Source organism: Benincasa hispida, chromosome 2, assembly GCF_027475165.1.
Source record: "Benincasa hispida cultivar pf3 chromosome 2, pf3_genome.v1.1, whole genome shotgun sequence".
Lineage (NCBI taxonomy): Eukaryota > Viridiplantae > Streptophyta > Magnoliopsida > Cucurbitales > Cucurbitaceae > Benincasa > Benincasa hispida.
In genome coordinates this window covers 3,200,474-3,227,656 of record NC_143479.1, presented here as the reverse complement: position 1 = coordinate 3,227,656, position 27,183 = coordinate 3,200,474, and the positions used below count along the sequence as shown (strand labels likewise).

At 35.2% G+C, this 27,183-nt stretch overlaps 1 protein-coding gene across 1 annotated transcript; it reads left to right on the top strand.

Annotated features, from left to right (window-relative positions):
• The first annotated feature begins 2,117 nt into the window (after positions 1-2,117).
• On the top strand, positions 2,118-2,805 carry LOC150037585 (non-specific lipid-transfer protein 2-like). The gene has a single exon (XM_090311416.1). It carries the CDS (start codon positions 2,133-2,135, stop codon positions 2,430-2,432), a length of 300 nt encoding a protein of 99 aa, XP_090167542.1. The 5' UTR covers positions 2,118-2,132; the 3' UTR covers positions 2,433-2,805.
• The last annotated feature ends 24,378 nt before the right edge of the window (positions 2,806-27,183 follow it).

Sequence of the window (27,183 nt, the reverse complement as noted above, 5' to 3'; positions counted from 1 at the left end):
AATCAATTTGCGACTCTTTATTACAAATGTGGAAGTGGGTCTCAGATGTCATTACAAATGTAGAACACTAAACAACACCAAAGTTAATAAAATGGGATTCATTTTTCACATTACCATTGATTTATGGATAAAGGTGGTTTTAAATCAATAAATTGAGTGCATCATTCATTCTCACATGTTAAACTAAATAAATTGCAAGTAAGACATTCAAATCTACTCCATCTCTACTTTTTAATTCTACATACTTTTTTTGTGCATGGATCTTTTGCCTCTATGTAAAATAAAAATATGAGTAGGATGATGCAAATTTTCATAGAATTCAAAAAAATGAACCGACTAAAATCGATCAAACTTCACCCTTTTAATGGCAACGTGTTAGGACATGTCCTAGCACTTGACATGTTTCGAGTGGGACCTAACAATGATGGACCCTATGAACCAAGGCATGCTTAAAGGTGTGTATGTGATAGTGAGCTTATCATAGTAATAACACCAACATTAAATTTATGAATAAAGAAGCAAAGCATGAGAATTCAAAAGGTGAATCCATATTGATCTTAAAGGGCCACATGATAATGATGGCTACCATTCTAATCCTTAAACCAAATGGACCACACTCTACTCCATGATCATAAATTCATCTTCCTAAACTCACAAACTAAAATATGAGCACACCTTTTGGCTTTTATTAGTTGATAATTCACTGATATCATATGCATTTACTACACATTAATGAAGAAAGTAATAGCAAATGAATAATACCTTCAATATATAACCAGTTGTTTGCTTTTTCTTCATCTTCATATATTATTAATGTTCCAAATTGGGTGATGATGATTAAAGTAGAGCTCATGGGTTATTGCGCAGAATGATGCATGTGGCAGAAGCAATGCACACCACTTAATCTGATCAATTGTGTTAGCATAGATTAATGGAGTTTTAGGTGCAACTCAATCATGAAATTCCACGTGGCCACTAAAAACAAGACATAAAATATAACATTCTAGAGGTCCAACTTTCAACATACAACACCAACATTCTCTTACTATCCTTGCAAATCAATGCGAGTTTTCATAATTTCAAGATGTTTTGTCCTTATTCTTACGGCAAAATTCTCTAAAAATCGACCAACATAAAATTACCCTGTCAAATAAATTTAGATTTTTTTATGATTGAGTTACTGGAAAAGAAGATGCATTGGTATAAATAATAATCCCTCTCATTCGAACATGATTTCTTTGATTCATGCACCCTTCTTCTACATTAAAAGAGTAATATTTATAAGTCTCCCAAATACACAACTAATTACTTTTCTCTTCTAGATGTGTCCTTGGATTATATTTGACAATAATATTCCTCAAATAAACAATATTTAAGTATATCGTGGGTTGCATTTATTTTGTCGTTAGGGGTGTGCAGCGGTCGGTCAAAATAGGTTTTCCAACCAAATCACCACCAAACCGACTATGGTTGGTCTAATAAATGTTCAAACTGACCTCGACCATCAAGGAGTAAATGTCGGTCGGTTTAATTCTTTAAAATACTTTTTGAAAAATTCCAATTTGGATTTTTCCAAATCGACACCGACCGACCCCTCTTCGTTTCCCACCAACCGTCTTCAATTTGGTTGGTCGGCTCGATTTTTCGGTGTATCATGTTCACCCCTGCTTTTCACAGTCCACTCCAACCACATAGTAGGAAAAAAAAACTCAATATTAGTTTTTAAAAGAAAGGGAAAAAAAAAAACTTGAATTCATCTCAAGCTGCACTATCTTTTATGTAGTCCACTCCTAATGTCCAATTACAAATTGCCACATGACCGAAGTTTTCTTTTATGTATATATCTATATCTTTTACGGTTAAGATATGTGTAACTTATGCTACACTCAAGTATAACTAAAAAAAGAAAAAAGAATAATTTGTTAACATGATAATCTATTTGTGTAGTTAGATAATTGGGTGAGGAGCAAAGAGACATAGGTACATTTTGATTAATTTTCTTCTCAAATGATGGCCTCTCTCCACTTGTCCCTTTCATCCTCTTACTATAAATTGATGCAAAAACCAAAATGCAAGGGCGCACACTCAAAGAATCATCAAGAAGAATAAGATTAAAAAAAAAAAGGAAAAAGATGAAGGCATCAAGAATTGGGATGATATTGATGATTGTTGGAGTGATATTGTTGATATCAAATTCAGATGTAGTATTGGTGGAGGGAGCAGAAGTAAGCTGTAACCCAATGCAAATGAGCTCTTGTATGAACTCAATCATATCAGGAACTCCACCATCAAAGCAGTGCTGCAGCAAGATCAAAGAGCAAAAGCCTTGCCTCTGTGGTTACCTCAAAAACCCTTTTCTTAAGAACTTTGTTGATTCCCCAAATGCAAGAAAAGTAGCCACTGACTGTGGAACTCCTTTCCCAACTTGCTGATCAATAATCATCATTTCATAATCAATTATTAATGCTTGCTTGGCTGTGTGTTTCTATGTTCTTCTTGTGTAAACTGCTCTGTTTTGTGTTTGTATTTTGTGTTTTGTTGAACAATAATATGTTATGCAAACTTGGGTTTTGATCTCCACTTGTAGAGATCATAGAAGGGTTTCTTTGGAAGCTCTTTTTTCTTTTTACATGGAAATGGTGGCAAGTTGGGTTAGAGTTAAAAACATGATGTTCTCAATTATGTTGTCAAAAAAAAGTATAGTTGGACTCTAATCAACATGTATTTCGTCCTTGAAGTCGGAGATTTGAATGTTCATACTCAATTTAGTGTATTTAAAAAGAATAAAAAAAACATGTAATGTCATCTTTTTCTCTTCCATTAATATTAATAATATAGTTTAAATTGTAAATTTGATATTTATGGTTTGATAAAATCTCATAAATAGTTTCTAAGATTGATAAAATCTTCATAATTAATCCATATCTTAAGGATTATTTATGGAGTTCTTATCAAACCATAGGAACTAAATTCTTATTATAAACCATATGGATTAAATTTTAATTTTTTCTACACTATAAATACCAAATTTACAATTTAACCTCAGTAGTAACCAATTATTTTACCTATGTTATAGTATGTGAACATATTATATTGAGGTCTTGGTCTTGTGTGTACATATATGACTAATACTTTGGTTGTCCAACAATATTTTGGACCTTGGGTGCATCCTAAGATGATGTATCAATCTTTGTGCATTTCACACACAAGAAAAATGAATTCAAATATATATTTTTTAAAAAAAGTAGGAAAATTTTTCATTAACGAATTATGATAGTATAATTTAGTAAAATGTACAAAAATGAGTGCAGCCCAAAATGTATTTAAGTATATTCTTCGATTATCCCACTCAACCACAATAAAATAAAAATTACCCAAAAAAAAAAAAAAACTAATCAAGTATGGCTTACTGACAAAAGGACTACATTCCAACTACCAACCAAACATTACAATATATGTTATATAAAAGATATAATATATGCCTATTAACATGAAAAGTTAGTTCAAAGAAGCATAGAAAATAGTACTATAAGAAGCATACAAAGAGAAAATGGATAGTTGATAGTCAAACTTCCACCAACCTAATATTTTTGGTCTACTTCTGAGATATATGAAAAAATTATTGTATAATGAAAATGCAGATTGTGATTGGTCAAAATTATAAGAACAAAAATATATTTCTAATTTTATATTAAAGTCGAAAAAGATACGATAAAAGACATATTATGAACACGTCACAATTGATATATCAAGTTGTTTGATAACAAATAAATACAAGTAATATTCAAATGGTCGTGCAGTAAATGAAGAGATTATATTGTTACATGTAATTACATTAAAATAATTAGGTTCGGATCATGATTTATTTTATTTTATTTCGTTTTTCACAGGATAAGTCCATCCAACCATTAATACTCCTAAATTGGTTGGTGCCATTAATGCTCCACAAACAACTTTACCTAATGGATATTAAATTTATTGCACTAATTCCACTTTAACCTAATATAATTATTTATATTTATACAAATGGCAATGATATAATATTGAAAATCTATAATGTCATTTTTTTTTCTTCCATTAATATTATTTTACCTATGTGTTTTGTGTGTGTATATATGTTTATAAGTTTATAACTAAATACTTAGCTATTAGTGAGGTTGGGTCATTTTCTGCAGCCGAGCCACAATAAATAAAAAGAGAGAGAAATTGTAGTAAGTGTCTAAAATTGGAGATGTATTTTGAAAAATGTCTAAATTTAAAAACCCACGTGTACTCGTTTGCTGTTATGATGAAATTACCCTCTAATTAATTCCGATATATTCCATTTGGACGCCTATTTTGTTGGGTGGTTGGAATATTTTTTTTTTTTTTAATCTCTTTTTTGCATTTCTAGAAAATCTTAAAGATCTTAAGGATTTATTATATCTTTTTGTGTTTTAAAATAATAATAATTCTAAGTCTTAAATTGCCACCGTCATCTAAATCCCCTCGATTCAGATGTCTTGTTGAAGTTCATCTGAATCATTCAGATTTTGATCGTTCAAATCTTCGGCTTCAGATTCTACCACACTCAATTCATGCAGCTTAAGGTCATCATCGATGCTCGAAAATTCGCCTCAGCAAACCATTCGAGAAACCACTTGCTTTCTTCAACTAAAGCTGAATTCTGATGCCGATGCCAATGGTGATGATGCAATTTAGGGTTTGGAGTCTAATGTCGGAGGATATAGGGATTTGGTAGTCAGAGATTTTGTGGGTCTTACAGGGGAAAATGGTTGGATTTGATTCATTATTGAAGGAATGAACAGTGTCGAGGATGAGGGACTATATCATCAATAGAGAAAGGAAAATGATGGGATTGGATGTGTTCGTGAAATGGGAGTGCAAACAAAATGGAAAAAGGTATAGACTCGGATTCAAAGTTTTTAGCTCTTTTTAATTATAAGGTATTTTCAGGTTATCACAAAGTATTTACATGGTTCAATGTTAAATTTGATTTATTTCAACCTAATTATAATTAAAGAAGATTGGGACCTTTTTGGTTCATGTCGATTATTACAGAGGAGATTTGTCGAATATACTATTCAAGGGAACACAATTGGTGAACATACAGATACACAATCTCTATGCGGGCTAACAATGGAGACATAATCGGTAGGAAGAATTGTAGGTTTCTAAGTTTATGATTTTGTTGTTGTGGATTCCATGTATCTAGCAATGCGGTGTTGACCTAGTAGAAAGGTTAGTGTTGATATAATAGATTGATACCTAAATTTCGTAGGGTCCTATAGTTTTTAAACACGTGTATGAACAAACATTTGGTGATTTATAATATGAGATTAAACTAAGATCCTTGGTTATCGTTGTAACTTAAGCATGTATGTGGAGATATACAATGAATCATGCGTTAAGTGATAACTTAAATGGTATGTAGTATATGGATAAAGGAGGGAAACCTTATCCTACCGACCATTCATGTATTAGACATGCGAGCGGATACTCTATACAAAGGAGTTTGTATAAGACCAGACCACGAAATGTTTAGTCTCGTTATATAACACCGTTCAGAGACTTTCATTTCACTAGGATGACCTCTGAGTGAGTTGTGAACTCCTACCTATGAGGGAGGTCATTTGATTTGAATGGCCAGATCGCCGACTCAAACCTACCACTATGGGGATTCATCTAATTAGGGAGCTGGGAGTTGGGAACTCAGCTATACAAGACGAAATTCACTTTTTCCCCGAAGCAGAGGTAAGTAGATGATTGCTCCCTTAAGGGCTGATTCTGGGGCTTGAACAATGTGGCCACACTTTCTCATGGCCCGAAAAGGTTTTACTCATAGTGGGACTATGGCGAGGAATCAATGGTACTTAAGGAGTTAAATGTAATTACAGGGGTAAAATGGTAAATTGGCCTAGCTGTACTCGAGCGATTTGTGAAGGGTCATTGTACTATTGATTGGTTATATCCAATGGATACATAAATATATTTGTAGTGCGAATAGTGCAGTTGTCGATCTTTAGTGGAATGCCCGAAAGTTAACGGATGGTGGATATCGTGATTAAAGAGTTTAGTTAGTTATTCATGTATCATTGGAGCTTCAAGCTACAGGTCCATTAGGTCCCCTTGGTAGCTCAATAGATTCATGTTGAGAATCAGTTTTTGGATTAGTTTGAAGTCTTCAAATTAACAAGAGGGAATTTGATTATATATAACATAATTAAATTGATTCAATTACATATGATATAATTGATTTGATGTATTAGATACATTAATTGGAGGAATTAATATAAATATGATTTATATTAAATGCCAAAAAGGAGAAAAAGAACTATGGTTTATATATTACATATGATGTGATATTAAAACTATAGGTTATAAATATAATATGATAAATTAGTTATTATATTTATTTATAATTAAATCAATTATAAGATAATCGATTTCGATTTTCTCCAATAACCAAATGACTGTAAGTTATAATCAGTTTTTGATAACGAATGGATAAAATGAAAATTGTTTTCATTTTTTCATAATCGAATGCACGAGAAGAAAAAGATACACGATAGCTTTGAGAGAGTAAAAGATCAAACATCGAGTTTTTCTAGACGATAGCTACTTGCTGCTAAACGATCGAGTACCCAAGTCTAAATGATAGACTTCTACTTTCTCCCACTTACTCGATCGTTCAATTCCTCCTTTCCTCTACCAAATCCATATAGAGCCCACACCTCCTGGATTCTCACATTGAGAATACCGAGGTAGCCTTATGGTAGTGTCAAGTTACTGTTCGAGGGTTGAGGATCGAGTGTTACTCGATTGTGTTCGAGGATTTTCCAGAGTCGTGTTGTGTTCGTCTTGTTGATTGCCTTGCTGGTGTTGATCAATGAAATACAAGAAGAAAGGTCCTTCAAAGGTATGTTTACTCGATACTTTGTATTTTATTCTTGAAGCATGCTGTAATTTGGACTTGATGCATAACTATTCTGTGTTAGAATGTAAATGTTGATGTTCTGTCATAATGGGATTTGGAACAATCTGCTTCTGCTCATTGGTTCTCTTTCTTAAGAGTCCCTTCAAGTAGTATGAAGATAAATTAATAAATAAATCAAATAAATTAAAATACTCAAAATAAATAAATTATTAACTAATTTTTAAAAAATGCATAAAACATTTTTTTTTGGAAAAAAACACAAAATGAATTAATTCTCAAATTTTTTTTTATGAATGACCTTTTCTTAAAAACTTATCTATGATTGACCTTTTAGTCATGTAAAAGACCAATTTTACTCGTAATTTTTTTTTTAAAAAAAAAAAAAAAACTCTTCAAATTGTTCCACATTTCTTCTTCCTTCAACGATTTCTTCAACTTTTCATTTAATATGTATTCGATGCAACACTAACATTTCACTAACGCATTTATTCCCAACTAATATTCTACCAATAGTATTGAATAACATTGATATCAAGGATGGAAGGTCACTCTCACTTATTCATTTTTCGTCGAACTTACCGCGAAGTTCTCCCATTATTCTCTTAGAGTTTCAGTATAACATCCTCATTGTCGATCGCTTTCATCTTTGTTTATTTCATTATGTCTTTTGGTATAGAGCAAGATTCATTCGTTAGATCTAGAAATGAAAAGAATATTAGTGATATTCTACAGTATTTGTTGTCTCCCAGATCGTTTAGTATTGAATGAACACACAAGCAATATATAGACAATCGTTCATTACAATATAAATGCTCGTTTTGTATTATATAAACGATTGTTTAGTATTATATGAATGATCGTTTAGTATTATATAAACGATCGTTTAGTACTATATAAACGATCGTTTAGTACTATATAAACGATCGTTTATATAACATTTAAACGGTCGTTTAGTATTGTATAAACGGCCTTTTATATACTACTTCACGATCGTATAGTATTATATAAATGATCGTGTATATAATACTAAACGATCATTTAGTAATATATACGCGATCGCATATACAATTCTAAGTGAACACTTATAAATAGATAGGCGATCGCTTAGCAATTACTGAGTGATTTCTTAAAATTTGCTAATCTGATTGAATATCAATGACGCTATTTTGCATCTTTGTACGATTTGATGAGGAATAAGACAATCATGAAGCAATTATGTTGGAGGTCATATGAAAGGTCTGAAGGTCTGAAATGATACAATGGTCAGTGAATTAGTGAATATTATGTACCAACAACTAAATATTGATCCAGATATGTTTGATATATACATCAAATGTGAAGGAACTCTTAACAAAGAGACCCGTGAGCGGAAGTGAGATCATTTCAAACACCATTGTGACATAACATACACATTTACAATCAAACAGTAATAGTTATGCATAACTCTAAATTACAACATGCTTCCAAAGGGAAAGTACTAAGGTTCAAGAGAACTTACCCTTAAATAACTATTCTTCTCGTCCCCTCGAATTTACTACATGATCGTTTACCAACATGAACGAATCTACACTCGAACAGTAATCTCTTTGGCAATCTCCTCGAACAAGAACCAATCTACACTCGACCCTTGGACAGGAAACAGACACCACCAGCAGGCTACCTTGGTATTATCAGTGTGAGAATCTAGGAGTTATGGCTCTGTAGGATTTGGTAGAGGATAGGAGGGATTTGACAGATTGTGTAGACGATCGAGTAAGTGGGAGATAGTTTTAGTCTATCGTATTGACAGTGTACTCAATTGTTTAGAAGAAAAGTTACTATTGTATAGAAAACTCTTACATGATTGTGTATGCTCTCAAGCTATCGTATAGCTTATGCTTTTGATCGTATGATTCTTAAAATCTTAATGATCGCATAGTGTAAAAATGAAAACGATTTTCATTTTAACCATCAGTTACCATAACTGATCACAACTTCCCACTAAGTTGGTTATAGGAGAAAAAACCGTAACCAATTATCCTATAATTGATTTAATTACAAATATAATCAATATATTTATAACCTATAGTTTTAATATCACATTTCATGCAATATATAAACCATAGTTCTTTTTCTCTCTTATAGCATTTAATAACAATTCCTCCAATTAATGTATATTATACATTAAGTCAATTATATCTAATATAATTGATATAGTTTAATTGTATCATATATAATCAAATTTTCTCTTGTTAATTTGAACATTTCAAACTAACCCAAAAACTGATTCTCAGCATGAATACATTGAGCTACCAAGGGGACCTTATGGACCTATAACTTGAAGCTCCAACGGTATGTGAATAGCTGACTAAACTCTTTAATCACGATATCCATCATCTGCTAACTTCCAGGCATTCCACTAAACACCGTCAGCTGTACTCTTCGCGTTACAGATATATTTCTATGTTTCTTGGATATAACCAATCAACAGTACGATGACCCTTCACAAATCACTTGTAAGTGTAGTCGGATCAATTTACCTTTTTGCCCCTGTAATTACATCTAACTCCTTAAGTACCATTGATTTTTTTAATGAACAATACATCATAGTCCTACTATGAGTAAATTCTTCTCAAGCCAAGAGAAGGTGTGGCGCCACATTGTTCAATTCTCGGAATCAGCCCTTAAGGGAGAAATTTATCAACTTACCCCTAAATTGGGGAAGAAGTGAATTTCGTCTTATATAGCTCAGTTCTCAACTCCCCAATCAGACGAATCCCCAAAGTGGTATGTTTGAGTCGGTGATTTAGCCACTCGCATCTATATAAATCAAAGGACTGCCCTCATAAGCAGGAGTTCCCAACTCACGCAGGATTAAGGTCATGTTACCTATGATCATCCTAGTGAAATAAAAGTCTCTTCATGAACGGCGTTATATAACGAGACTAAACATTTCGTGGTCTAGTCTTATACAAACTTTTTTGTATAGAGCAACCCCGCTCGCATGTCTAATACATGAATGGTCAGGATCAAATCATTTGTAGTACTTTACAACACTTGTAACATCTATAAAGCAAGCCACACTCGTAATGTCAACAAAATAAAATTTTCCTCCTTTATCCATCTACTACAAACCATTTAGGTTATCACTTAAAGCACGATCCACTTGTATGTCATCACATACATGCTTAAGTTACAATGACAACCAAGGATGTTAGTTTATTGATTTGTGGTTAATGCAATAAAATATCTCATATATCAAAGACTGTAGTGAAGAAAATATCTCATATTATTACATCACATAATGTTTGTTCATATAGGTGTTTACAAACTACTGGACCCAACGAGATTTAGGGCATCAACCCCAACAATCTCCCACTTGTCCTAAAGCTAGTGGGGTATACAAGAAAATTACAAGTACAAATTAATAAACTAGGGCACAAAAGCCTAGTACAACAATACTACCACTTACCCTAGTCGAGCCGCGGACAGTTCTGTAGACCCATGCTCTAAAGGTGACCCTCAAACACTATAACCGTTAGAGCTTTCGTAAACATATCAGGAATATTGTGCTCCGAAGCTATCTTCGTGACTATCATGTCTCCTCGATGCACAATCTCTATGATAAGATGGTATTTCCGCTCGATATATTTGTCGCACTTGTGACTCCTAGGCTCTTTGGAATTTGCCATAACACCACTATTATCACAATAAAATGTGATGGGCTTAGACATATCTGGAACAACTTCCAGATTAGTCAGGAACTTCTTGAGCCAAATGAACTCCTTAGTAGCTTCACAAGCCGCTACATACTCGGCCTCCATAGTGGAGTCAGTGATGCATTCCTTTGCCATACTACAGCTCCTCCGTTAAGAGTGAACACTGATCCTGAAGTGGATTTTCGAGAATCCTTATCAGTCTGAAAATCAGAGTCCGTGTATCCAGTAAGAACCAAATCCTTAGATCCATACACAAGCATGTAGTCCCTCGTTCTCCGAAGATACTTGAGAATATTTTTTACGGCAGTTCAGTGACCCTGTTCTGGATTAGACTGATATCTACTGACTATCCCCATAGCATAACAGATGTCATGTCTAGTACATAACATCGCATACATCAAACTGCCAATGACAGATGCATAATGAACCCGTCTCATTTCCTCTTGAGACATTGCTCCTTAGACAATGTAACTCCATGACGAAAAGGCAACATGCCCCTCTTAGAGTTTTGCATCGAGTACTTGATCAACATCTATTCAATTTACAATATCTGAGAGAGTACTAGCACTTTGGTCTTTCGATTCCGAAAGATCTGAATCCCAAGAACAAACTGAGTCTCTCCCAAATATTTCATTTAGAATTAGGTCGCTAGCCAGTTCTTAACTGAAGTCAATAAACCTACATAATTCCCAATGAGTAGGATATCGTCTACATATAACATTAGGAATACTACTGAACTGTTGATGATTTTCTTATAGACACGAGACTCATCAACGTTTTGGTCAAAGCCATAAGATTTCATCGCAGTATCAAACCTTATGTTCCAAGATCGAGATGCCTGTTTCAGTCCATAAATGGACCGATTCAGTTTGCAAACCTTTTTCTCCTGACTTTGGGCTATAAATCCCTCGGGCTACACCATATAAATGGTCTCCTCAAGATTACCATTCAGAAAGGCAGTCTTGACATCCATTTACCATATTTCATAGTCATAATATGAGGCAATGGATAGGAGGATTCGGATAGACTTAAGCATGCCAAAGGTGAAAAAGTCTCCTCATAGTCAAATCCCTCCACCTGGGTATAACTCTTTGCCACAAGTCTAGCCTTGAAGGTTTGCACCTTCTTATCAGCACCCCGTTTCCTCTTGTAGATCCATTTGTAAGCTATAGGTGTAACCCCATCAGGTTGATCTATAAGATCCCATATTGAGTCGATGTACATCGACTCCATCTCGAGATCCATGGCTTTGACCCATTCATCTCTGTCAATATCCTTCATTGCCTTTTTATCAGACAACAGATCCTCAACCTCGCCATCAACTACCATAGCCAGGATTTCAGCTAAACCCATATAGCGAACAGGTGGGTTTGCAACCCTCCCACTACGTCGAGGTTCCCTAAACTCTTGAGATGGATTTGACCTACTAGATGAACTTCCATCAATAACTCTTGTTGATGTAGCAGGCTCTTCAACAACTCTTGTTGAAGTTTCAGTAGTGCCTTTGGAAAGTTCACTCAAAATTATTTTACTTCTCGGTTTGTGCTCCCTTATATGATCCTCCTCAAGGAAGATAGCATTTTTTTTACACAAATAACCTATTTTCTTTAGGATCATAAAAGTAACCTCCTTGTGTCCCTTTGGGGTAGCCTATAAATAGGCACGGCCTCGAACGTGGTTCCAATTTCTTAGGATTATCCTTAAGCACATGTGTGGGCAACCCCAGATGCGGAAGTGACGCAAACTAGCTTTACGCCCGTTCCATAACTCCAAAGGTATTCTAGCAACACTCTTGAAAGGAACAAAGTTGAGGATATAGGCTACAATCTCTATTGTAAAACCCCAAAACGAGTCCAGTAAGGAAGCATAACTCATCATCGACCGAACCATGTCCAATAGGGTTCTGTTTCTCCTCTCCGATACACCATTCTGCTGAGGTGTACCAAGTGCTGAGAGTTGGGAAACGATTCCATGTTCTATCATATAGTTCTGGAACTCAGAATCCAAAAAACTCTCCACCCCGATCTGATCGAAGTATTTTAATTCGTTTATCTAATGTGTTTTCAATCTCAGCCTTGAACTCTTTGAGCTTTTCAAAGGATTCTGACTTATGTTGCATCAAATAAATATACTCATACCTTGAGTAATCATCAGTAAAAATGATGAAATATTCATAATCTCCCCAGGCTCGCACATTCATTGAACCACATAGGTCTGAATGTACTAACCCTATAGGCACTTTGGCTGATAACCTTTTCCAGTAAAAGGTTTTTTTAGTCATCTTGCCTTCAAGGCATGACTTGCACACACATAAAGAATTTTCCTCTAACTCGTTTAGAAGTCCATTCTTCACCAATCTCTCAATCCTATTGAGATTAATGTACCCTAATCAAAGGTGTCAAAGCTAGTCATTTTCTTTAGGAGAAAGTTTAAGTGATTTATTTTGAGTTACGACATATTTAAACATCTCTATGTTATGAAGGAAATTTGTTGTTAACGGTCTTAGCACATACAAATTATTTCTAGTAAAGCTGAACATATCTCAACACAATCTTTAAGAATAAACACTTTATTCATTGAAAAGTTGAGGATGTATTTACATTCAAGCAGACACTTTATAGAAAATAAGTTCCTCTTTAATACAAGAACAACATATAGATCATGTAAAATGATAAACCTATTATGTAAAGTTAACTGGAGGCCTCCCATTGCTACAGCTGAGACAACGCGCCTGGTGCTTACTCACATCGTAATCTCTCCAGTCTCAAGCTGCCGACAGGATCTAATCCCCTTAAAAGAAGAACAAACATGATTAGTGGCCTCAGAGTCTATAATCCAGGCAGAATCATCATTCTTCACTAAATAAGTTTCCAGAACTAGTAAATCACATTTACCTTGTCTGCCATTGGCCTTAGTCTTCTTCCTCTCCTTGAGCCAACGTGGGCAGTTCCGCTTCCAGTGCACGTCCTGGTTGCAATGGAAACACTTTTCTTTTTCAACTGGCGTTGGTTGCCTACCCCGCTGTGTGACAGGTTGTGGGTTAGCTGGTGTCTTCCCCTTCCCCTTACTACCCTTCTTCTTCTTCCATTTGTTAGTGTTGGAAAGAGAAAGTGCAGACTTAGTTCCTGAGGTCGAATCTTTGTGGAACTTTTTAGATGATGAAGCAACATTTGCCTCATGAACTATCTTCTCCTTGCTTTTCAGGAAGGATTGGAACGTCTACAGCTTATTGAGGAGAGTTGTAAGGATGTAATTAACCCTATTCAGAATAGCGTTGCTTATGGAGTGTAGGAAGCTTTCTAGCAACATCTGCAGAGTAATGCTAACCTGGCTGCCCTCGTTGATGCGGGCCCCGTTCATCTCCACCACATTAAAGTGGACCATCATGTTCAGAACATGTTCTTGAAAAAATGTACCCTCCTTCATTTTGGAGTTGAAGATGCTTTTTAGAGCTTTATGCTTGAGCTGCCCGAACAGTTGTCCGAACATTCCCTTCAGGGACCCATGATCTCACATGTCGTGACCATGGGCTCATGCTTCTTGGCCAAGACATTGCTTATGCTGGCCAAGATGTAAGCTCGGGCCTTCTCGTTTGCCCGTGTCCATCACTCATATGCGTCTCGAACGTTTCAAGCAGCAATAGAAGCTGGAATAGGAGGACACTTCTCCATAAGGACGAACCAAAGATCATCAGTGATTAAAATAGTAAGTATTGAGTTTTTCCATCTAGCTAATCGTCGCCAGTTAATTTTTCAGTGGCTAATAATGCTAATGTCGTTGTTGCCCTAATTAAAAGTTTCTGAAACAAACATGAACAAACTTAATAAGTCTATGCATTACCACTTTTAACACCAATTTTAGGTTTTAACAAAATAGTTCTTATGTACCTTAAGTTAAAACATCTATTTTGCAATGATGCCCCAACAAGGCAGGACAAAAGTCACCGATAGGGTGATCAACTGTCCCTTCACTGGGATGAGACATTTTTAACCATTAGACAAAAACAACTCTTGTAACTGAATCTAACAGTCACCATTTTTCGGTCCAGAATATGTTAATATTTAACAATTCCGGTAAATGTAACCTCTCATTTTAGGCCCTAGAGTCCCGTTCTAATGCGAACCATAGGGAAAAAGTAGATTAGGACAAGAGACTAAAGCGACCTTATCCTATACATGAGATCAGATAAAGAGTTGTGCAAAACTGTCATCCTTTAAGGGGGTCATTCCCAGGGTGCCTTAAGACATTGCACAAAATGTTATCCAACCTAATGAGAGAGACCGAGGGATATGTTGTCACACGTCCCGTTCCCACTTACTATAAACATTCTCTTCTTCACCTATGTATTGACCTACCCAAACACCATCCTGTAGAAGGTCACTTCCAGAGTGCCTCGAGGCCGAGGATAGATCTCACGGTGTGAACTGTAGGGAGAAACATGTAGAGGTTTAAATGAAGTATCATATACTTTAAGTATCTCCCACTAAATGTTCTACTTAGGGATTCATTAACTTAGACAATTCAGCTACTAATTTTATCTAAGTGTTAGTTTAATTTCCTCAAAAAAACAACTTTTGCTTTTGATAATTAAACAAGTTCGAATCAAGTCTCATTAAACACTTTAATAGACCATCATCGAATTTGTATGCATGCATCAAATCTATCTAATTCACCTTTCCAGGTAGGTTCCAAGGTAAGGGTGTTCCGTTTCTGTCACCTTAAATACACCAGCCTAGACAGAACCCCCCTTAGACAAAAGTTCCCTTATAGATAGATTTGCTACATAATTAATCTTTTATTAGTCAATTTAATCCTATTAAACCGATTAAAAGATTAAACTTACGTTTCTAATCTCATTAGAACCGTGATTTTAGGTCTATCTCAATCAAATTTTAAAACTCTTTTAAACCCTAAATAAACCTAAGTTTGCATGCATGTCTTTCTTATTAATTTTAGTTCTAATTTCTAATATAACTCTTATAAAAGAAACAACCAAAATCATTTACATTGCTAAGCTAGACTAGGTATTTATAACTTTTATAAATTAACCTATGTGTCATGCTTCGTGCAATGTTCATTCATTACTATATATAACTCTTATGCAAAACGTAATGAACCAAGCATACATGCTTTCATACACCTTTATAGAACACTTATAATATAAAGATGATGCATGAATATACCTAATGCATGCATAAATATAACTCTTATATTATACGATGCATGAGCATGCTTTAAAGTAATTTAGTCATGCAAGCTACTATATCATAACTCTTACAATATAGAGATGATGCATGACAATTGCATAACCTACGGTGAGTTTTAAAATCTATATGGCATACTTTAACATATATAAAAAAAACAAACATACATCATATGTACATTCATAAAGAATCAGTGGACCAGGATGATTAACCTAAAAAAACCAGAAAAAATAAAGCTATCTATTACAAATTTAACGAGCCAACCGGTTCAAACAGGCGAACTGGGTCTTGAACCGCCCGGGTGAAGCATTGTTCTAGTGATTGTATAACAGCTCCGTGTGATCGTCTAGTGATGCTGAACGAGAATAAATGATCGTATAGCATGGATCGCGTGCCTTTGACTATGCGATAAAGCATGAAGACCACACGATCGTGCAGCGCACATCATGTAACACACGCCTAAACGATCGTATAGACGACTACAATGCGGTGAAGCATGATCGTCTAAACAATCATAGAGCTAGTTCCAAGTATCGTATACTAAGTGATCGAGTAGCCAAGGACTATGCAATGAAGCATGTTGGCTGACTCAATCGTTTAGTGCGCACGCCTACCATGCGACGAGAATTAAAACCTCGACGATCGTTTACCTCATCTTTTACGCGATCGAGTAGCCAACCTAACACGACCGAGTAAACACTTTACCCGATCGTTCAGCATCAGCCATATGATCGTTTAGCAAATACTACACGATCAGGTAGAACTTTTCTACATGATCGCATAGCTAAATCTAAACGATCGTTTAGCTCGGGTTACATGACATGACCAACTCTTGGTCTTCTTCCACGATTAGAACAGCATCTTCATGCGCTGAAGCTTCTTCACAAATGACTCTTACAGACTTAAACACTTTTAATACATACTCGATAGCATTGCATTATGCCTAAAAACACAAGGGCCCTTACAATTGAACTTGAAATGTAAAGAAAGGTTTAAATAACAGAGGCAACCATCCCAAAACATCCATCGACTCACATCCACGACTACATCTAACATTTAAACGTATTGCAGACTACATAAGGCCCATCATGACTGTAAATGTAATTCGATGCATCAATGAAATTTGGACTATCAGAACAACTTGGCTCTGATACCAATTGAAGGAACTCTTAACAAAGAGACCCGTGAGCGGAAGCAAGATCGTTCCAAACCTCATTATGATAGAACATACACATTTACAATCAAACAGTAATAGTTATGCAAAACTCTAAATTACAGCATGCTTCCAAAGGGAAAGTGCTAAGGTTCAAAAGAACTTCCCTTTGAAGAACTATTCTTCTTGTTCCCTCAAACTTACTACACGATCATTTACCAACATGAGTGAATCTACACTCGAACAGTAATATCCTCAGTAATCTCCTCAAACAAGAGCCAATCGACACTCGACCCTCGAACAGGAAACAGACACCACCAGCAGGTTACCTTGGTATTCTCGGTATGAGAATCCAAGAATTATGGGCTCTGTAGGATTTGGTAGAGTATAGGAGGAATTTGACATAGACGATCGAGTAAGTGGGAGATAGTTTTAGTCTATCGTATAGACAGTATACTCGATCGATTAGAAGACAAGTTACTATCATATAGAAAACTCTTACAAGACCATGTATGCTCTCAAGCTATCGTATAGCTTATGCTTTTGATCGTATGATTCTTAAAATCTTAATGATCGCATAGTGTAAAAATGAAAATGATTTTCATTTTAACCATCAGTCACCATAACTGATCAAAACTTCCCACTAAATTGGTTATGGGAGAAAAAACCAACCAATTATCCTATAATTGATTTAATTACAAATATAATCAACATATTCATAACCTATAGTTTTAATATCACATCTCATGCAATATATAAACCATAGTTCTTTTTCTCTCTTATAGCATTTAATAACAATTCCTCCAATCAATGTATCTAATACATTAAGTCAATTATATCTCATATAATTGATATAATGTAATTATATAATATATAATCAAATTTTCTCTTGTTAATTTGAACATTTCAAATTAAACCAAAAATCGATTCTCAACATGAATCCATTGAGCTACCAAGGGGATTTTATGAACCTATAGGTTGAAGCTCCAACAGTACGTGAATAACTGACTAAACTCTTTAATCACGATATCCACCATCCGTTAACTGTCAGGCATTCCACTAAAGACCGACAGTTTCACTATTCCCGCTACAGATATATTTCAATGTCTCCTGGATATAAACAATCAACAATACGATGACCCTTTATAAATCGCTTGTAAGAAAGTCGGACCAATTTATCGTTTTGCCCCTATACTTACATCTAACTCCTTAAGTACCACTAATTTCTCTAATGGACAATACATCATAGTCCTACTATGAGTAAATTCTTCTCGGGCCAAGAGAAGGTGTGGCGCCACATTGCTCAAGTCCCGGAATCAGCCCTTAAGAGTGCAATTTATCTACTTACCCCTAAATCGGGGAAGGAGTGAATTCTGTCTTATGTAGCTCAGTTCCCAGCTCCCCAATTAGACGAATCCTCAGAGTGTTAGGTTTGATTCGGCGATCTGGCCACTCGCACTCATACAAATCAAAGGATCGCCTTCATAGGCAGGAGTTCTCAACTCACTCAGGATTAAGGTCATGTTACCTATGGTCATCCTAGTGAAATGAAAGTCTCTGTCATGAATGGCGTTATATAACGAGTGAACATTTCGTAGTCCAGTCTTATACAAACTCTTTTGTATAGATCATCCCCACTTGCATGTTTAATACATGAATGGTCAGGATCAGACCATTTGTAGTACTTTACAACACTTGTAACATCTACAAAGCAAGCCACACTCGTAATGTCAACAAAATAAAATTTCCCTCCTTTATCCATCTACTACAGACCATTTAGGTTATCACTTAAAGCATTATCCACTTATATGTCATCACATACATGCTTAAGTTACAATGACAACCAAGGATGTTAGTTTATTGATTTTTGGTTAATGCAACAAAATATCTCATATATCAAAAACTGTAGTGAAGAAAATATCTCATATTATTACATCACATAATGTTTGTTCATACAGGTGTTTACAAACTACTGGATCCAACGAGATTTAGGGCATCAACCCCAACAAAACGTTGTTACAATCTATTAGTCCCGACTCCCCCAATTGACTAGTCAACGATGAAGATCTTAGCTTTTTTTAAAAAAAAAGGAAGTGATGCATCTCGGATGCCGTTATTTGTAACAGTTATATCTCGCAAAAGTCATGGAGTACACACCGAGAATATGTACCAGCAGTGCAATCCAACGGATCAACCCATTCCAACTAGTCAAAAACTTTGGATATGCAACCATTCCAACATGTAATATTCTCACCATGTCTTCAATGGATGATTATATCGAGCCATGTAACTTGGGGGAGGATAAAAGTGAAGCTTGGTGTGGTCACAACAATGAACCCAAATGTACTTCTCAGTTCGATACTGGTCATGGATATGGACAATCTTCAGAACCACAAACTTCTCCAATACCTTACATTCATGTTTCAACCCCACCTGCTCCCGTCCCACTAGTTGTGATGCCTTCGGTTCAAATTCATTCCACCATTCCAACCAAACCATGTATAGATATACTTAGACCATCAAATGACTCATCATATGACGACCTCATCACAATACCTCATGATTGTCTGAATGACAAGGATATAAAGTTTGGTCATATTTTCTTTTTGAAATAGGACTTGTCAATTAAATTTTCAATACTTATAGTGAAAAAGAACTTTGACTACCATTTAAAAAAGTCAACGAAGAGTTTTCTAACTGTACGATGTTCAATGGAGGAATGCAAGTGGAGGGTTTGTGCAAAAAAAATTGAAAGAAAGTGATTCCTTCAAAGTGACGAAATAAGTGAACATACGTGTTCTCTTGAAATGAGAATTGGTAATCATCGACAAGCAAAAAGTTAGGTTACTTGACACTTAATCAAGTTCAAATACGAAAAAGTTGGTTGAACATACCGCCCGAGGGATATCATTGGAGTGAATATAAGTTACGAACGGACTTATCGCGTTAGAGAGTATGGATTAGTGTTTGCACGAGGGTCATCGGAAGGATCATATGTTATACTAAGGCATATGATAGGCACTTAAGCTTGCAAATTCAGGTACGATATTTAAGGTTGAAATAGAAGACAGACATTACTTTAAGTATGTATTGATGGCATTTGGTCGTGTATTAGGGGTTGAACTGCATCTGCCCAGTAATCGTTGTTGATGAGACACATCTATACGTGAAATATAAAGGTATATTGTTAATAGCAACCTGTATTGATGACAATAGCAACATATATCCTATCGCCTCTAGTATTGTAGATGGAGAGAACGGTGCATCATAGAATTAGTTCATGACTCATTTGAAGGCTTTGATAGGAGACATTCCGAATTTAATGATTATATCAAATCGTCACATCTCAATTGTGAAGGTTGTCTCAAGTATATTCCCTGATGCATTCCATGCCCTATGTATATACCATATTCGGATCAATTTGGTGGATAGATTAAAGAATAAGGACATGATTCCACACTTCTACCTAGTGGTGAAAGCTTATAGAATGTCTGAGTTTCAGATGTCTTGGGCTAACCTCCATCAATATCCCAGGGTGACGGTCTATCTTGGGGATATTGGATTACAATGGTGGCCAATGGATTATCAAGTCCATTGTAGGTATGACAAGATGACGACAAATATAGTAGAATGCCTCAATTGAGTGTTGAAAGATGCACGAGACCTACCAATCAAGCTATTGGAGCATATCCGTGAGTGGCTACCAGGTTGGTTCTATGTCTAACGTACACATACAATAGCATGCACCAGCATTGTAACTGATTATGCAATGAGTATTCTTAAGGAATATGAACTGATGTCTAGAACATCTCATGTTTTGCTGGTGGACATGCATATATATTAATGTGGACGATGGATATTTGGGGGCTTAGTTGATCTTCGTTCACGGATGTGTACTTGTATGGAGTTCAATTGCATGAAGAACCCATGCTCCCATGCAATATCTGTGGCAATCCTTAGAAACTTTAATGTTCAAATATTATGTGCAAAATGGTTTACAGTTGAATGTGTGCTTGCTGCTTATGCAGAACCGATCTTCCCTGTTGGACATAAACAAGAATGGAGTCGAAGATCAAATTTTGAAAACTTCGAACTTCTACCACCAAAAAAGGTACCAAGTGTGGGTCGGCGTTAAATTATTAGGACACCTTATATTGGAGAGGAACCACAACAAATCCATAGATGCACACGATGTGGTCAGAGAAGTATAACAAAAAAACATGCAGACAAACATTAATAATACCTGGCACTGACCCATCTAGGCTCCATGATATGTAATTTATGGGTGATCTTTTACTTGTCTATATGTGATCGTGTACTTATTTATGTGCAACTGTTTAGTTTTTTATGAACAATCGTTTAGTTACATGTGGACGACCGTTTAGTTATATATATACGATCGTCTAGTTATTTATAATCGATCATTTAGAATTATTTGCAATCGTTTATTCATGTTATTTTTTGTTCTTCATTGTATTTTTTTTTTTTTAATATTATTTGGTTCAGTATATATATAAATATATATAGTGTAAATTCAATTCAAAAAATTCAAGTATAGATTACCATATATATTGATTAGCTCACAATTGGGCAACGTATTGTTTCCTAAGCAATTCTATATTGTTATGATCTAAGCCACCCCTATTCATATCCATTAGAATGTATTTTGCAAACTTAGCACAAAAAATGCCACAACCAAGAAACTTGCCCTGTTGGAGAGTTGTCTTCGATCTTTTCACTTCCCATGGTCCGTACTTGAATTTTCTATGTCGCTTGTCATATCCGATGAAAATCAACATCGAAGGTATTGATCTGGCTACCAGCTAAATAAAACCATGAAGTATATTACTACATATGTATTTAGGCATGAAGTCAAATATATAGATAGTTCACGTTTCTAAATTGATGGCAAGCATGAACCAGTGTTGCTTGATGTTGATTGGCCCAAATATGAAGTCAACATCTATCCATGATGGTTTATATTCTTCGTGTTGTCCAAGCACATAGTCAATGAAGTAAGACGACTCTGTCCAAAACTTCATATGTGCTTCCTGATCCTACCCATCTGCCATTTTTCCATCTTCCATTTTCACACCTTCTGGTCGAAGTTTAGAAGCAATTTCTTCTGGTGACATTATTGCATTCTGGGGCAAAGCAATATGTAAATATAAAGTTGAATGAACATTTATTATGATGTGAAATTTTGCATACCTTGAAGCTGGAATCAACCACTGTGAATCGATATTTGCACAGATCAAGTCTCGACTGCAACTTATAATGCACGTGTATTAATAAGATAACCATATTCTGATCCAAACAAATACAAAATATATATATATATATATATATATATATATATATATATATATATATAAGTATAAATCAAATTTTCTAGACGATCGCTTAGGTTTTCTTAAACGATCGTTGAAGATTTACTACACGATCGTTCAAGCTTTTCTAAACGATCATTGACGATTGTCTTGGGAGAATGTTACCTTCCTTCCTAGTATGTTGAATGATATAACATCTAGGTGAATCTGTTACCTCCCTCAACAGAAAATGGTGAAAAAGTTGTCCATCAGTGAACCAAAGGTCGTTGTCCTAAACATTCTCATATGTTCTTCTGTCAACTTATTCTTAATAATCGATGCAGTTTTGTGGACTTGGCAAGAAATTGTAGCAGGGAAATATTTCTCAACAAGGACGGTCATCTTAGCAATATGTAACAAACGTATACATTACCACAATAAGTAAATGATCGCCTAAAATAACTATTGATCGCATAATAAAACTAGACAATCACATAATAAAAACTAACCGATCACATAACAAATGACTAAACGATTGGGTAACAGAAAATTAAACAATCGAATAACAAACAATTAAATGATTGCATAACAAATAACTAAACAATCGTATTACAAATACCTAAATGATCGCATTACAAATACCTAAACGATCGTGTAACAAACAACTAAACGATCGTATTACAAAGAACTAAACGATCGCGTAAACAAAACTAAACGATCGCACATCTTTATCTAAACGATCGTTTACGCGTCTCTATCCGATCTTTTAAAGAATACTAAATGTTGGTCTAGGATTATCTTAATGATCTCTTAAGAACGAATACACAATCATTTAACAAAATTTGAAAGATCATTTAACAAAATGTAGGTATGAACCTTTGCGAACCTTATACGACCGGCAAGAACCCTAAACGAATATCAACGTGCATTCAAAGAGAAGAGTCACATACCTTCCAGAGATTGACGGCAGTGGAAAATGTGTACAAACAACCGACAAGAAGAGGGTCAAATGCTCGGATGAAAATGGGAGATGACAAGAGAAAACGAGAGCCAAAATCGCACAGTGGGGTGAAAAAAATGGGGTGAACGATCCTTCATAAAGTGGTCTAAAGAGTTTTTAAAACTGAGAGTAAATTTTATATTTCACATGGACAAAAGGTTAATCATACATAAGTTTTTAGAAATAGATTATCCATAGAAAAGTTCTTTCTTTTTGGATTATTTTATGAAATTTTCCCCCTTTTTTTTTTCTTTTTGACATAAAACGAAAACAACCAGCATAATTGAAAGAAGTTTTGAGAAGCCCATAAACCCTTCTCCATCTCATATTTAGATCCTGCGGAAGATCTTCCACCCAAATCTCAGAATGTTGATGAAGAAAGCCCATGTTGCAGCCTTATGTGCTAGATCATTTGATTCTGCAACAAACAAACCTTCACGAATCGCCAAAGCCTCCAAGAAATAACAGAAAAATTGGTAATGTGAGCATAATTTCCCCCTTTTCATTTCGCAAAATAGCTGAAAATTAGTTGCAAAATCTGTATTCTTTTTTTTAATTGTTATAAATATTGGGGGAATATCCATATGAACCCTACGAACAGATGAAACTACTACACCTCTGTTGACTATTAAAAGTTTGAAAATGACAAATATAATCAAGAAGTTGTGAGATATCGCCAACACATAACAAAAACTCTCAATCTCTTCACTGGGCAAAATGGTAAAAAAAAAAAAAATAGAATAGTAAATCATCAAAATTCCTCACCTCCTTGGGCCAAGACATACAATAGAAAGAGGCAATGTTGTTTCCCAATTGGGCTAATCACTCTTCACAAGTTCCAAATACTCAAGATCAACGTTGGAGAGATGAAGAAATGGTTCAGAACTATTCTGCCAAATCCTCGGTACTCGAAACTCGATGCTCAACTGCTTGCTATTCGATCCTCGATCAGAATTCCCCTCTTCGTCTGACTAGTCTCTATTAAATCCTCGATGCAACTCGATGACAATAGAACTAATACTCGATCGTACTCAATGGTTCTTGAATGATACTCGATGCGACTCAAAGGTGAAAACGATGTACTCGGAGCTACTCAATAACGAAGAATCGATGCACGATTGACTCAATAATTTGATTACTCGATGCGATTTGAAATGTAAATGATTGGCATGCGATTGGCAGTAAAGAATTACTCGATTGAACAAGAAAGATAAGGGAAGAAGAAATAGACACAGTGTTTACGTGGTTCGGCAAGGTTGCCTACGTCCGCGGGAAGATGTGAATTCTTTTTTCTTAATGAAGATTACTTACAAATTTTGATGTTTGCAGAAAACTAAGAAAATGATAATCACTCTGTAATTTGAATTTGAAATCAATGGTATTTATAAAAATATACCAGCTGGCCATTACAAATGTTAGTTATAAACAAACAGAAATATGGGGTATTTGAGTCAAAGTTTCTTCACCAACAATATCATTCCCTTTCCGCACAAGGTAATATGGCATTCTTAGTTTTCTTCTTATTTGTGCCTGTAATTTTTCGTTAATCTTCAAGATATGTGATCTCTAGGCTCCATTCACTCATTTTGTTCATTGAATAAACCCAATAATTTCTATTGAGGTTACCCATAAGATGAATTAGAATAAACAACTGTCATCATCTCGCTCTCATAAAAATATTGTTTTTTCTTTGTTTAGGATTCCACATTGGAAAAATCAAGAGGCATCACATTGTTATCAAGATATAGATGGGTTACACTTCTCATTATCAACATTACCGACCAATTGGTAATGGAAGAAGTAGCCCATCTATGTTATAAAGAGTGTGACATCACTTGATTTTTTCAACATGGAATTCTCAACATTCTTTTCTGTAACTTTTATTCTTCTTGTTGATAAAGTTTGTTGTTTTGTTATAAGCCAAGTATAAGTAAACCCAATATTTAACTGAATGTAGAAAGGACCCCTTCCCTGTGACTGGCCATGTCTTAGGTAAGTGGTAATTTTTTTCGGGTTCGAATTGACCAATAAATTCATTGGTGTTTACATATATGGAGCTATACTGTGTTAAATCATGGATTGTATAAGAATTAAGATGCATTATTCTCAAGTGCATACAATATCTCCATATTTTGTCTAATAAACCAAATTTAGGCTTGTGTTCACTCTTCATCGTGTCCTCACTATGCTCGCTGAAAGTTTATTCAAGAGTTTGAGTAACTTTTCAAATTTTGTAGGATCTAAATAACACATTAAATATTGTTTTTTCACCAACTCCATATACATTTTCATTTTGGAGCTTATTCATTGCTTATGTGCTCATCTTTTAAGCCTTTTTTCTGCTCAAGAAAATTTGTATTACATCAGCTTATTTCTAGTATGACTAACATTCGTTGTTTTGGGGTTCATTTGTTTCAAAATGTAAAAATATGTTATCCATTTTTCTGCTTCGTCCAGAGCTCTTGCGTACTTGAGCTTACCCTAGTTGCTAGCCACCATTGTCTACAAAAATCCAATTTTCCTAATGATCACAAAGAAATAACTATACTAATGAGCTGCCTTAATATCCTCCCTCAAGTCGATATCTGCAGGATCTACTGCACACAATTAGTTCTTAAAAGGAGCAAATGAATGTACAAACTTAGGCTTGGTAAAGATGTCAGCAACTTCCGCTGAAGTAGGAAGGTGTCGGACTGAAATTGTCTGTTGAATTGGAGTAGTAAATCTCTGACAAAATAAATGTCAAATTTTGTAGGATCTGAATGATGCATCAAAGATTATTTTTTCACCATCTCCTTGTACATTTCATTGTGGAGCTTGTTCAATGCTTTTTTGCTCATCTTATAAGCCTCTTTTCTGCTCAAGGAAATATTTAGTATGACTCGACATTCGTTTTCCTGACGTATAGTTCATTTGTTTCAAAATATAAAATATGTTATCCATTTTTCAGCTTCATAAAGAGCTCTTACATACTTGAGCCTGTCCTAGTCACTAGCCAAGCCACCATTGTGGCTTATATACAGAAATCTAATTTTCCTACTGTTGTTTAAAGATCATTTATTTGGCTTGTTCTCCACAAGTGTTGATCATGTTCGTTGCTTCACAGGTAATGGACATGGCCTGCCACCGGTAATGATATATCCAATGGACATTGATGATATCGCAAAGGTCTCCTTGCCTGTTTTTGGATTGGCTTCTTATAAGCTGAAAGGATCGATATGGGGGCAAAATGGCATCAACGAGCATCAAACGGCAAATTCTCTCATGCAGGCAGCAGATAAGTGGCTGAGGAGCCTTCAGGTCATTCAACCTGATTTTCAGTTCTTTGCATCACATGGGACATATTGGAGATGACAGGAGATGACTCAAGATATGTGTCTTCCTCAATGCTGCCCACTCAAACTACCAAAATAACGAACTGATGCCCTTATCGACTATTCGACCTGCCCTCAATACTGGTAAAGATACATTTTGATTTTGGTTGGTTTCTTCTTTCTGGGAATACATTTCATGGAAGCACTTGAGAAAAAAAGTTCACAGCAACTTGTTAGAAACATGTGTAAAATGGGGGAGGAGAGTAATAAAACTGTGAAATGGGAGTAGTAGCAGAACAGAGCTCATGTGAAGTGGAATTTTGAAGGGCAAAAGCACTATGGAAATTGAGAACTGATGGCAATCAAGATGGTTGTCTATCATTTTACACTGTCCTGGAAACTTGTTAGAAACATGTGTAAAATGGGGAGGAGATAATAAAACTGTGAAATGGGAGTAGTAGCAGAACAGGGCTCATGTGAAGTGGAATTTTGAGGGGCAAAAGCAATATGGAAATTGGAAACTTGTGAGAATTCATTCTCTATTTCTACACTCCAATAAAGTTTAGAG

Coding starts and splice junctions, on each gene's coding strand:
- LOC150037585 (XM_090311416.1), top strand. CDS start 2,133: ATGAAGGCATCAAGAATTGGGATGATATTGATGATTGTTGGAGTGATA.